General features: G+C 40.2%; 1 protein-coding gene across 1 annotated transcript in view; it reads left to right on the top strand.

Moving 5' to 3' along the window:
* LOC127987108 (uncharacterized) overlaps positions 1-12,636 on the top strand; it is a 60,454-nt gene that overhangs the window by 23,838 nt on the left and 23,980 nt on the right. The window contains exon 4 of the mRNA XM_052589404.1: positions 7,907-8,104. Within this exon, the coding sequence (XP_052445364.1) occupies positions 7,907-8,104 (198 nt within the window). The remainder of the gene's footprint in view (positions 1-7,906; positions 8,105-12,636) is intronic.

Here is a 12,636-nt window from a genome sequence, read left to right as displayed (position 1 = left end):
AAGTCATCCCTGGGTGCTGAATCTTGTAGCTGTTTTGATACATCACAGTCTGTCTGTGAGGAGCTCTGTGGGCAGGGCTCAGCCGGGATAGTGTCTATCAGCAGTGTTTGTTTTGGCTGCTTGGTGCTATTAATGTCCTTGTGGGATATTTCAACCACATGATGACTCGAACCCGGTGTGTGTGTGTGTGCTGAATGGATTGACACACTCTGCTGAAGGATGACGGAGGGAAAATTAGATATTGTCCTTAAACACTCTAGCAGCAAGTTTGTTTGGGTGGAAGCCATCCGGTTTAAACAATTGTCTATGGCCCCAGAAAAGATTGAAGTTGTCAATGAAATTCACTCCTTTTATATTACAAGATCTTTGCAGCCATGTGTTCAGCCCAAGCAACCCTGAAAACATATTTGTTCCCCTTGCTGGGAGTGGTCCACTAATGAATGACTGAACTTTGAGTCTTTGAAGTGTTTCAAAGAGTTCAATGAAGTCCTTCTTAAGGAGTTCTGACTGCTCTTTCAGAATATCATTCTTCCCCACATGGATGATGATTCAATTTGCAGTCTTGTGCTTCATCAGAATGTTCTGAAATTCCTTGTTCACATCAGAGACCGTTGCTTGAGGAAGGCAGCATGTTGTTGTAGTCCTACTACGGATGTTTCTGATAACAGAGTCACCCACTATCAGAGTCCTTGGCTCGGCTGCGCTCTGAGCTGAAAGCCGCTGTCTGCTCGTCCTTGAGTGCCTGTTAGTAGCGGTGTTAGCTGCTGGCTGATCCAATAGATGTTTAATCACATTTGGGGATTCCTCACCCACTTTCATTAATGCTTCAAATCTGTTCTCAAGATGTATAGGGAGTGGTTGAATGCCTGTATTCACAAGCCTTGTCATAGTCGAATCTGGCGTAGAGGAAGCTATGGCAGCAATACGAGAAACTCGTGACAATCTGATGTCTCGTGTTCCTTTGGGTCTCGCTCCCTGTTTGTGCCATCGATTAGTGTGGCGATCAGTTTCGGCTTGTTCCTCTACACCTGGTATAAACTGTTGAGATTCAGAAGATTCAAGGGACTCACCGGCTGTATGCTGAGGGGGTCCATGACAACGGTCTGCTAAGTTTTCCGTCTGTTTTGGAAGTCCAGCAAGTAACTTTGTTTCAAGAATCACAATCCTTTGTAGAAGTTTGCAGCAGTTCATGCAACAAGTAGATCCAACTGGAGGCATTTTTTCTCTCTTCTGTTTGAATGTAGGCAGTTGTTTTCCCGTCTCCGGAATGTAAGCAGCTGGCAGTGGGAGGCAGATTCACCACAGTGGCGAGGGATCTTCAGCAGCGCGTCCCTCTTTCTCCCGGGTTTCGGCACCACTGTAATGATAAAAACTTCCTAATCATCCGGAAGAAGGAGGCGGGAACCAGCGCACAATCAAAATGAAACTTTAATATTCAAAATAAACACAAAACAGCGCACCAGCCCCTCGCGGACGACTGGTGCACGCAAATAAAAACCAAAACATAAAATATGGCCCAGGCCTGGTCCTCTCTCGTCCTTCACTATAGTCGCTCCAGTTTTATATCCTTCCATCTCCTACGTGGGACTCGATACTGGCGGTGGGGCGCAGATGCAGCTCATCTCCAATCACTACACCTGGCCTCACTCCTCGTTCCCACGCCTCTCGGCCCCGCCCCACTCGCCACACTCTTATTGTATAATGTTAGTTAGATTTGTTTGGATCATTATTACTATTTCTTTTGAAAAGTAATTTGGTTTAGTTTACTTTAAATCCATTTAGAGTGGTGTTTAATTGTTGTAATTAGTTTATTTCCTTTTTGTTTTCTTTTGTGTTTTCTTTTGAATGGTGTTACCAAGTCATTGTAGTTGTAAGAGAAGAACGTTATTGCACATTCTAGAAAATAAATCAACCCTTTTTTTACTCTGGCTTCTAGTTCATTTATTTGAACCACCTGGGTGAATGAAAAAAAAAGAGATCAGATCATTGTTAGGGTCCCACATCCCATATTAAAGAAGCCTGAGTGCAAATGGTTTTATTGTTATAGAGTGTGTATTTTGTGGGGTGGAGAAAGAAACGGTGGTTGCAACAGACCAATAATTTAATTTTGTTACGAGCGGCGATCCTCATCCATCCATGAGGCTCAATCTGCTAGTCCTAGACGGGATGTTGGTGCCTGTCCATCTGTTAACATCCCACCATCTGAACGTTATGTTTATGTTCCACGTGAAAGAAAGTGTCCCAGGTTTTCTGCGAGTAGGTCAGTTGATTTGTTGACGGCAGAAGAACGTAAGAACTTGACAGGTATTTGTAACCCAGACCACACCTTACGTGATCAGTTTACTGAACACATGCGTGATAATACCCTTTGTAGGGAGCTGAAATGACAGGTGCGGTTAAATGCTGAGATGTCATTCCTGGAGGTTCGTGGTGAGGCTATACAGTGGGCAGATGAGGGAGGCACTCTAGTATAAGACCTCAAGCTCATTCTTGTACTGCAGATGTTCAGGTGGTGGGTAAGTATAGGTCAAATAAATTTTCCTCTGACTCCAATAATGAATTGGTTGAGCTTAAAGATTGTCTCCGTAAGCAACAGGCACAGCTGGATGCTATTTTGAAGCACTTGAGTATAAATCCAAAATCCAGGGTGAAAACTCCCTGCTTACTGGACAATGGGTCTATGGTGTCAATGGTCACAGAGAACTTATTTGAGTCTGCATTTCCTCTGCATATCAGGGAATGTTTGAAACCTTGTAGCTGGTTGCGGTTGAAGGCTGCAAATGGGCTGGACATTCCCTATTGTGGCTATTTGGAGTTGGAAGTCGAGGTTTTGGTTAAAATTCTCCCTAAAATGGGGATACTAATTATGAGAGATCCACTAAATCCTCTTATATGGCAACAAAAGCGTACAGTCCCAGGTCTCTTGGGCATGAATGTTTTGAACTGTTGCTATCAAGAGCTTTTTTGTCAAAACGAAGAGCGTTTATTTTCCTCCCCAGCAGTTAAGCAAGCCGGGAAGTAGTGGAAGCAGGCCCTTTTGGAGTGCCAAAGTTTAGCTCTTACTGTTTAGTCTGGGTTCTTAGGGAAAGCAGTTGTAAGGGCAGGATCGGCTATACGTGTGCCAGCGGGTTCCCTACAATGGGTTCCTATAAGTGGCTGTCAAGGTATGGCACGTGTTATTATTGTATTCTTGGAGCCTCCAATAGGGGAGGACGGTATACTACCTGCGAATATCCTTACCTCAAAGTGTTTATTACCAGTAGAGCAGGTCGTACTTCATGTTCCGGTAGTAAACTTGGGAGAGAAGGACCAATGGCTTAGGGCAAAAACTTTTTTAGGCCAGCTGTATATGGCCAATCTGCAGTCAGCTCTGGTATCTGCGTTGGGGAAGAGTGTGAATAGTCATGATATGGTGAGTTGTAATCAGGTCATGGAGGCAGGTAGCGGGCTATCCTTGGATTTCAATGAGGTGTAGGGCTGTGAATCTTTGGCAAGGCAGCGATTCAATTCGATTACGATTCATAATTAAATTCGATTTGATTCGATTATAACAATTTGATTCTGCATTCTTTAAGTGCATTCACGGGATAATTTAAATGCTTCTACTAAATTCTTTAAATGCTTAGTCAGGGGGCAAATTACATTATTATTATTATTATTATTATTATTATTTTTAACAGGGAATTATCTTCTTTTTAATTACTTTTAATTAGCTGTAATAAATCAAATACACTGCTGGACAATAATCAATCATTTGTAATCAATATTTTTTCACCTAATGGCAATTTTATGATTGTTTTATATACTAGGCTACATTTAGCAATTATTTAAATTTTCTGCACAGAATAAGGTAGAAAATATACTTTATAGTTTCAGTACTGTAATAAATGTCAATTAGCACTGCATCATCCATAAATTGTTAGTGGTTTTTTTGTTTTGTTGTTGTTGTTTCATCAGTGCATCTGTTCCGTCCATGCAATAAATACAGCTGTCGACGGCTCCGGTAACTCCGTCGGTAAGATGCAGAGAGCCATTGACAAACTACAGAAAAGTAAAACTAATTCACATTAGCATTACTGGCCACGAGTCCTATAGATCACACGTCAGCTGCGTCAGAGACGAACGGAACGCGAGCGCAATCCTGTGACAGTCTCAGGCGGTAAACAGTGGAGCGCGTGAAGGACAGATAAGAGGCACTATTCACGAACACACTTCAAGGTCTCCATTAATTCGTGCGTATAGTAATTTAATGTGTATACATTTTGAAAGCTTTGAATCTCTATAGAAATCGCGATTCATTCGATTCTTAGCATTTTGAATCGATTACTGTCCAAGATCGGCGATTCACGATTCAAAAATCATGTTTCAAGATCGATGCATATGAATCAACAGGGTTTGTAATCGATGCATCGAGAAAACGAGTGAATCATTACACCCCTAATGAGGTGTCATGGACTTCGTTATCCACTACGCAGTCTCAGCAGGCTAAATGCCTTTTGACCCGTTTTAGTTCTGTGTTTAGTAATGAAGGGGGTGACATGGGGTGTACTCACCTAGTCCAACATGAGATTCCAGTGCTAGACAATGCTCCTGTTCGCAGCGTTATCGCCGGTTGCCCCCCTCTCAGTATGAGCAAGTCAAAACTCGTATTAGTGAGCTGCTTGAACCGGGTGTAGTTCAGTCTAGTTCTAGTCCCTACTCATCACCTATTGTGAAAAAAAGATGGGAGTATCCGTCTTTATGTTGATTACCGCCAACTCAATGCAAAAACATGGAAGGATGCTTACCCACTTCCAAGGATTGAGGAATCACTTCATGTGCTAACAGGTGCTAAGTGGTTTTCTACTCTTGACTTGACGAGTTGGTACAACCAAGTCCCCGTGATTGAACGGGACAAGGAGAAGACTGCTTTTTGCACTCCTTTTGGCCTTTTTGAATACAACCGAATGCCTTTTGGTTTGTGCAATGCACCCAGTACTTTCCAGAGGCTTATGGAAAGGATTTTCGCTAATCAACGGTTCCAGTCCCTTTTGATATATTTGGATGACATAGTCATCTTTTCTGGTTCCTTTGAACAACATCTTCAACGGTTGGAGATGATTTTGGGGCGTCTTCAACAAAATAATCTGAAATTGAAGTTCCAAAAATGTTAACTATCTTGGTCACATAATTTCCTCCCAGGGAGTGTCCACTGACCCAGAGAAAATCAGCACTGTATTTAACTGGAAGCGATCCAGTAATTTTTTGGAGTTACGTTCCTTTTGGGTTTTGCATCATACTACAGAAGGTTCATAGAGGCTTTTGCTCAATTAGCATCACCTCTACACAGATTAGTAGGGGAGCTCCAAGGTAAGGGTAAGAAGTGGGGTTCAGGCACTGATACCTTTTTGGAAGGACGATGGACAGAAGCGGCGGAGAATGTCTTTGTGGCTTTGAAGAAGTCACTGGTAGAGGCCCCAGTTTTATGCTATGCTGATTTCATGAAGTCATTCATGTTAGAGATAGATGCTAGTCAGGTCGGTCTTGGTGCTGTATTGTCTCAAGAATAGGAGGGCCAGCGGAGGCCTATCGCTTACGCCAGTTGGGGCTTGCGCCCTGCAGAAAGAAAAATGTTAAACTATAGTTCCATGAAGCTGGAGCTTTTGGCCCTTAAGTGGGCCATCTCTGAGAAGTTTCGGGAATACCTGCTGGGTGTCAAGTTCGTGGTGTTCACAGATAACAACCCCTTGAGTTACCTGCAGACTGCCAAGTTGGCTGCTGTAGAGCAGCAGTGGTTCAGTGTTTAAGCTCTGCTTTGAACTGTACTCTAGCTTCGGAAATAGGGGCTCTGCCCTCTTGTGAAAAGGCAGATATGCAAGTTCTTCAGGTGGCAGATGTGCATATTGCTGCATTTTCTGAAATATTGGCAAAGAGGAGTGGTCCCTACTCGTCATGAAAGGGCAAGGGAATCTAGGGAAGTAATGGAACTTCTTTGCCAATGGAAACATGTTCGGCAGGTAGATGGCATTTTGTATAGAGAAGTCTTCTTGGCTCCAGGGAAGGATAGAGTGCTTCAGGTTTTATTGCCTGAGGTTCTAAGGGAGGAAGTGTTGGAGGGCCTTCATGAACATCCTGGGTATCAAGGTATAGAGAGGACAACCACCTTGGTGAGGGAGAGATGTTTTTGGCCTAATTTGCACCATGATGTTGAGCAATGGTGTATCAAATGCGAGCGTTGTGTGGTCGCTAAAGCCTTATGTCCCAAAGTTTGTACAACCATGAGGCATTTGATGGCTTCAAAGCCCTTGGAAATTCTTGCAATTGATTTAACACTGATGTGTTTTCTAAATTTACCCAAGCTTACCCAACTCGAGACCAAAAGGCAAGTACTGTGGCCCGCATTTTGATGGAGCGATGGTTCTATGTATGTGGTGTGGCAAAACACATCCATTCGGATCAATTTGAATTTGAAGGAATTTGAAGGAGAATTGCCACCTTTATGGGATTCAGAAGAGTAGGACTACAGCATATCATCCCGAGGGAAATGGGCAGTGTAAAATGTTTAATTGCACTTTGCATGATTAATTGCGTACTTTGCCCATCGAAAAGAAAAGGGTATGGCCGTAGTCTTTATCTCAGTTACTTTTTGCCTATAATACATGCGCCCATCAATCCACTGGTTACTCCCCTTATGAACTTATGTTTGGCCAGAAGCCAAAGCTCCCTTTGGATGGCTTTTTTTTAGGGATGGAGGAAGGAGGCACTCCAGTGACTGCCCAGGATTGGGTGGCGAGTCATCAATACGGTAGGCACTGTGTATAAGGTAAGACAGAAAGACACAATGGCGCACATGAAGAATGTCCATCGCTCAGATCTGCGAGAGCTTCCTGATTGGTACGCAACCTTGGATAAAAGTGAGGGTGAGGTAAATATTCCCCCTCCGGCAGGATTGCTGCCAGAGTATGACCATCAGAGACCATTTGCTGAGGAAATGTCAGAGGAAGAGACTGTGGTTTTTCTTTTGAGTGTCATTCTTATCATGTTTTCTTTTGATTTAAAGTATGATTTTCCTGTTTAATTAATATTAATTTCAGTTTAATGATTTGTTTCTCTTATTGTATTATGTTAGTTAGATTTTGTTAGTCCCTTTTTGTACTCTGGTTTCTAGTTCATTTATTTGAACCACCTGTGTGAATGAAAAAAAGAGATCAGATCATTGTTAGGGTCCCACGTCCCAGAATTTGTGGGTGGCGTAGTCAGTTTGGTCGACAATGTAATAACAACTACGAAGTCTAGGTCACACTAGTCCAATCGCTTTTCCAGGAGGGCAGCGTGCGTTAAGCTGGTGTCTAATCACAACACAGGAACCGCTGACACAATCAGAACTTGTTACGTATTTCAGAAGGAGGGACTTCATAGAACAAGGAAGTCATCAGCCCGTTTTTATGACATTGAAAACAGCGGTATACTGATAGGTGAAATGTATAAAAAATACAGTGTTTTTTTACACACGAAACATGAACACGTTATATTGCACACTGTAAACACAATCAAAGCTTCAAAAAAGCGTGAAAAATGGGACCTTTAAATAAACAGTATATTGTAGAAACTGTGCTCAATCAGGGAATACACAGATAAAAAGATGTGTTTTCAATCTGGACCTATGAGGAGTTACTTAGAGGCACATCTGACGTCTTCTGGAAGATGGTTTCATCTCATCATGTTTTAAATGAACTAGATGTTATTAACTGGTTTGATTTTTGTGATCTGAGAGCTCTATTTGATTTTAAACCATCTATAATATGAAATAATCTCTGTATGTTAATAGATAAATAAGTTTTTGACATAAACACTGGCCCTGTAAAGGTGTCCAGATAATATATATACAGTGAATATGGCATAAAAACAGATTCAGATCTGTCTCCAGCTGTTCCAGGTTCAGGTCTGTCTCCAGATGTTCCAGATTCAGGTCTGTCTCCAGCTGTTCCAGATTCAGGTCCATCTTCAGCTGTTTCAGGTTCAGGTCCATCTCCAGCTGTTGTAGCAGGAATTGCTGTTGTTCTGCTGCTGGCTGCAGCTGTTGGTGTTGGTGTGATGATCCGTCGCTACAGGAGATCCACAAATGGTAAGCATCACCTCACTGTAGTGAGAGGTATACCTTTTCATTTAGCAAAATTAGTGTTTAATTGTGTGGAATGACAGACGAGAAGAAAAACAAAGAAACATCTGAGGATGAGGTAAGATACTGCACTATTGTATTGTGTATTTATAGATTTGCTTTTGATTTCACTTGCACCGAAAAAATCATCCTAATAAGAAAAACATGTGAAACATGCTGATTTCCAGAGGCTGTAAATGATAATGTTCATTTCTTGCTCTTTACTTTGTTAATCTTTCTTACAGACACAGAATGATAAAAGTCTGAGAGGTTTACAACAGCTTGGGCAAAATAGAAACTCTAATAAAAATACATAATAGGAAAAGAAGATTGTGTTTTGAGTAGGGGAGCTCTGATTGATTGGCTACCGATCACTATTGGCAGATAAACATGTTAGGATGATTGATTGGCGCTCTATAAAAGGCTAATCTCAAACTGATGATGCTGCCATGAGAGGTGTGGCACAACATGCATTTAAACTTTCACCTGGCTCCGCTTCCCTATCCTCTGCTGACTGCGTGCGCACCTTCCCAAACTGGCAAGGCTTTATACTTGACGTGTTTGCCGTTGAAATATTATTTGAAACGACAGGCCGATGCTCAAATGATATCGTCCCTTAAATCAGCAGGAATAACGGAGTAGGAATTTTCTGGAATTATGTCAGATCATTTAATATGGTGTCCAACAAGCCGTTGATCAATAAGAAATCAGAGGAGAATTTGTGTTTGTTGTTAGCTAATTTTTTTATTGTTTTTATTTTACAGTTACTTAACAATAAAGCAGATCATCCCAGTGAATTCAACTGAAATGTTTATATGAATTCAAGATAAATTCTTGAGATTTTGGGGAAGTCGTGGCCTAATGGTTAGAGGGTTGGACTCCCAATCGAAGGGTTGTGAGTTCTAGTCTCGGGCCGGACGGAATTGTGGGTGGGGGGAGTGCATGAACAGCTCTCTCTCCACCTTCAATACCACGACTGAGGTGCCCTTGAGCAAGGCATCGAACCCCAACTGCTCCCCGGGCGCCGCAGCATAAATGGGTGCCCACTGCTCCGGGTGTGTGCTCACAGTGTGTGTGTGTTCACTGCTCTGTGTGTGTGCATTTCGGATGGGTTAAATGCAGAGCACAAATTCTGAGTATGGGTCACCATACTTGGCTGAATGTCACTTCACTTTCATAAAGGAGAACATTTTTGATAACTGAAATTATGAACACATTATTATAATTTAATTTTCAAAAATTTAAATATACAAGAAAAATATCAAATTTCAAATAAAAGAGCAAACAATTAAAGTTATAATTAAAATGCTAATGGCATTTCTCAACTTGAGAAACTTTTGAGTAGTCTGTTACAAACAATATTAAATACTGATGCTGTTGTAACAAGTCTTGAGATGCATAAAGACAGAGCTTTATGTGTCTCATTTTTGTTTGCTGTTTGTCTAGAACCTCAAAAAGAAAAGCACAACATCAAATCTATGGTCCTCATTGTCCTGTTGCCTTGCCATTTCACTGATCAACTTTCAGTAGTGCTTCTTTTCATCCAGTGAACTAAACAGCAGGACAAGGTTTTAGCTAAGAGTTTTCTCTTAAAACCCATTCACAAAGCTGCTGAGACACACTTTTACTAAGAAATAGAGAAAAAAGTCTAAAGCTAAGAGTAAGGGCAGGGTTGACCTTGTTGCTGTGGATGATGTCAGCATGCTTACTAACTATGCACACAGAGATTGGCTGATAGTGTGAGAGATTTATTCATGGAAATAGTGTAGAACACAATATTGTGTTACCGTATTCAAATAGAAGCTTAAAAAAAGTAAATTGCCACATTCAAATAAAGATTTTAAAATGCAGGATAAGTGTCACTAATTAAACAAGTATATGTTCAACTTATTGTCAGCCTTTCACATGTATGCTTCTCAAAAACAATAAGTGGATATTTATATAAACAGCCTTTTAATTAAAAGAGTAGAATAATCATGACTGATAGAAATACACACACGAATGTAAAAGAAAACCACACTAGATGCAGCTGTTACTTCTTGTCTGACTGGTTAATGAAAACAAGGATATAATCAAAGGAAAATTTGGAGTTGGAGTAACCTCCAAAACCAAAGGTGATACCTTTTTTTAAAAGGTCATTATCATCTAATGTTTCAAAAATGTTTACATTCAAAGGCAGATTGCTGTCAACACACTTTTTAGGATAGTTTTAGATCTAAAACACTTTGTGAAATACTCTTAGAGCAAAGATTTAGGAATCCTAAATTTAGGATGGACACATCCATTATTTTTAAGATTTTGTCCTAAATCAGCGAGTTATGAACTACTTTTAGCCTTAAGATGTTTTGTTAATACATCCAGATCTTCAACATTCTTCTAAATAATCAGAGGTGGAGAGTCCAGGGGTCAGAAAGTAAAAGTCCTGCCACATTTTTGCTCCACCCATGAACTCAGCAGCTGATTTCACCAGAGGAGGAAACAAGTCATTCCTTCCAAGTCACAAACTAGTCTCAACTCAAATCCCAAGTCCTCAAAGAGTTAAAGTCAATGAGATAATTAAGAGACTAATTAAATGATGATTGTGCATTGGTGATGAACACCTGCTGTTATTGGGCGTTACAGAGGATCAGATGCTGATGTTTTATTGGTTAAAATTATGCCACCATCATGGAGATCAGTGTTTGCTTTAGTTGGGCTCTTGACCCTTTTAATAATTCAAAGTAATTTGCTTTTAAACACTTGCGGTTGTGTTACGTAGTAAACATTAACACATTGCTGAATTAAAAGCTTGAAGTAGAAAATTTAATTGCCCTTTTTTCATCTAAAACATTTTAATTAACTTCATGAAGGTGTCTCTCTTTGGTTTGTTAAATTATGTTCAGCAATTACTGAACTACAAAAAAAGTCCTATTAAACAAATATTATTGTAATGCTTAAATATTGGGGGAAAAAACTGTACAGGCTCGGGATTTTAGACATGAGCACTTATCATATGATCCTCAACAGTGGTTACAATAATTATTCATGCTACAGTGCATAATCAGAGTTTTTACTATGGTGTTACCCAGCATGCACTTCAGCTTGAAGCGTTTTGTTGATTGTCACCATTGTTGAGATTCATATGCTGGGTCATGATGTCTGTGCGTCTTATTAGGAAAAGATTTCGAAAAATGTATATTTATTACATACATTAGGAAATGTATTCATTATAGTGATTAAACCAACGGTTCCACAAGGTAGGTTATTTAAAAACTGAACATTTGTTAATAATAAATACATAAAATTGTTTTGGAAATAAACAGCCTGATGCCTAATAATTACTTCATCATGTAAAACCGGCTAGTAACGGTTTTCTGCACAGCACTGATCGCACTGTTTTATAACAGCACATGTACTTTTACAGAGAAATATCTAACATAAGAAACCAAAGGTCAAGAGCCCAACTGAAGCAAACACTGATCTCCATGATGGTGGCATAATTTTAACCAATTAAACATCAGCATCTGATCCTCTGTAACGCACAATAACAGCAGGTGTTCATCACCAATGCACAATCATCATTTAATTAGTCTCTTAATTATCTCATTGACTTTAACTCTTTGAGGACTTGGGATTTGAGTTGAGACTAGTTTGTGACTTGGAAGTAGGGCTGGGCGATATATCGAGCGATATGATCATGCGCATCTAATCAGTAAAGCTGCTTCCCTGATCACCGCTAAAATCTCCATCACCTGCTTATAATTGGAGTGGCATTTAATAGACAGAGCCGTAGATCGCTGACAAGCCACGCCATATCGCGTTCATTATCGCAGATGAATCGCCTTCGATATGAACGGGATATGGCGTGGCTCATCAGCGATCTACGGCTCTGTCTATCAGAGGTGGGACTTTCAAGTTACAAGCAAGTCTTCAAGATTATTTTCAAGTCCTCAAAGGGTTAAAGCTAAAGAGATAATTAAGTGACTAATTAAATGATGATTGTGCATTACTGATGAACATCTGCTGTTAACAATCAACATCACTGAAGTAAAGAGAAACACAAGAACTACAACTGAATTTAGCCACAGCACTTCAACTGAAAAAAAGTAAAAGAAAAAAAAAAACACTATGCCACCATAATTGTGGTCAAGGTTTGCTTTAAGTAGTGTCTTGACCCTTTTCCTAATTTAAACCAATTTGATTCAAAACAATTGCAATATTGTTTTAGCAACAAACATGTATGCATTGCTGAATCAAACCTTGCAGTAACATCTTATCTTATGCTCTCATGCTTTTTTTGCTTATAACTCATGATGACTGAACATCATGAAATTGTGTTTATCTTTGGATTGTAGACTGACACTCAGCTATTACTGAACTGAAGTAAAAAAAAAAAAATCACAATGCTTCATTGTTGAAAGACACAAAAGGAGACAATCAGTTCAGGTTTTTAGACAAACACACTTATCACACGATCCTCAACAGTGGTGACAATTTTTCATACTGCAGTGCATGACGGG

Source organism: Carassius gibelio, chromosome B22 (genome assembly GCF_023724105.1).
Source record: "Carassius gibelio isolate Cgi1373 ecotype wild population from Czech Republic chromosome B22, carGib1.2-hapl.c, whole genome shotgun sequence".
NCBI lineage: Eukaryota > Metazoa > Chordata > Actinopteri > Cypriniformes > Cyprinidae > Carassius > Carassius gibelio.
Note: the sequence above shows the minus strand (reverse complement) of the source record. Positions and strands in the feature narration are given on the sequence as shown.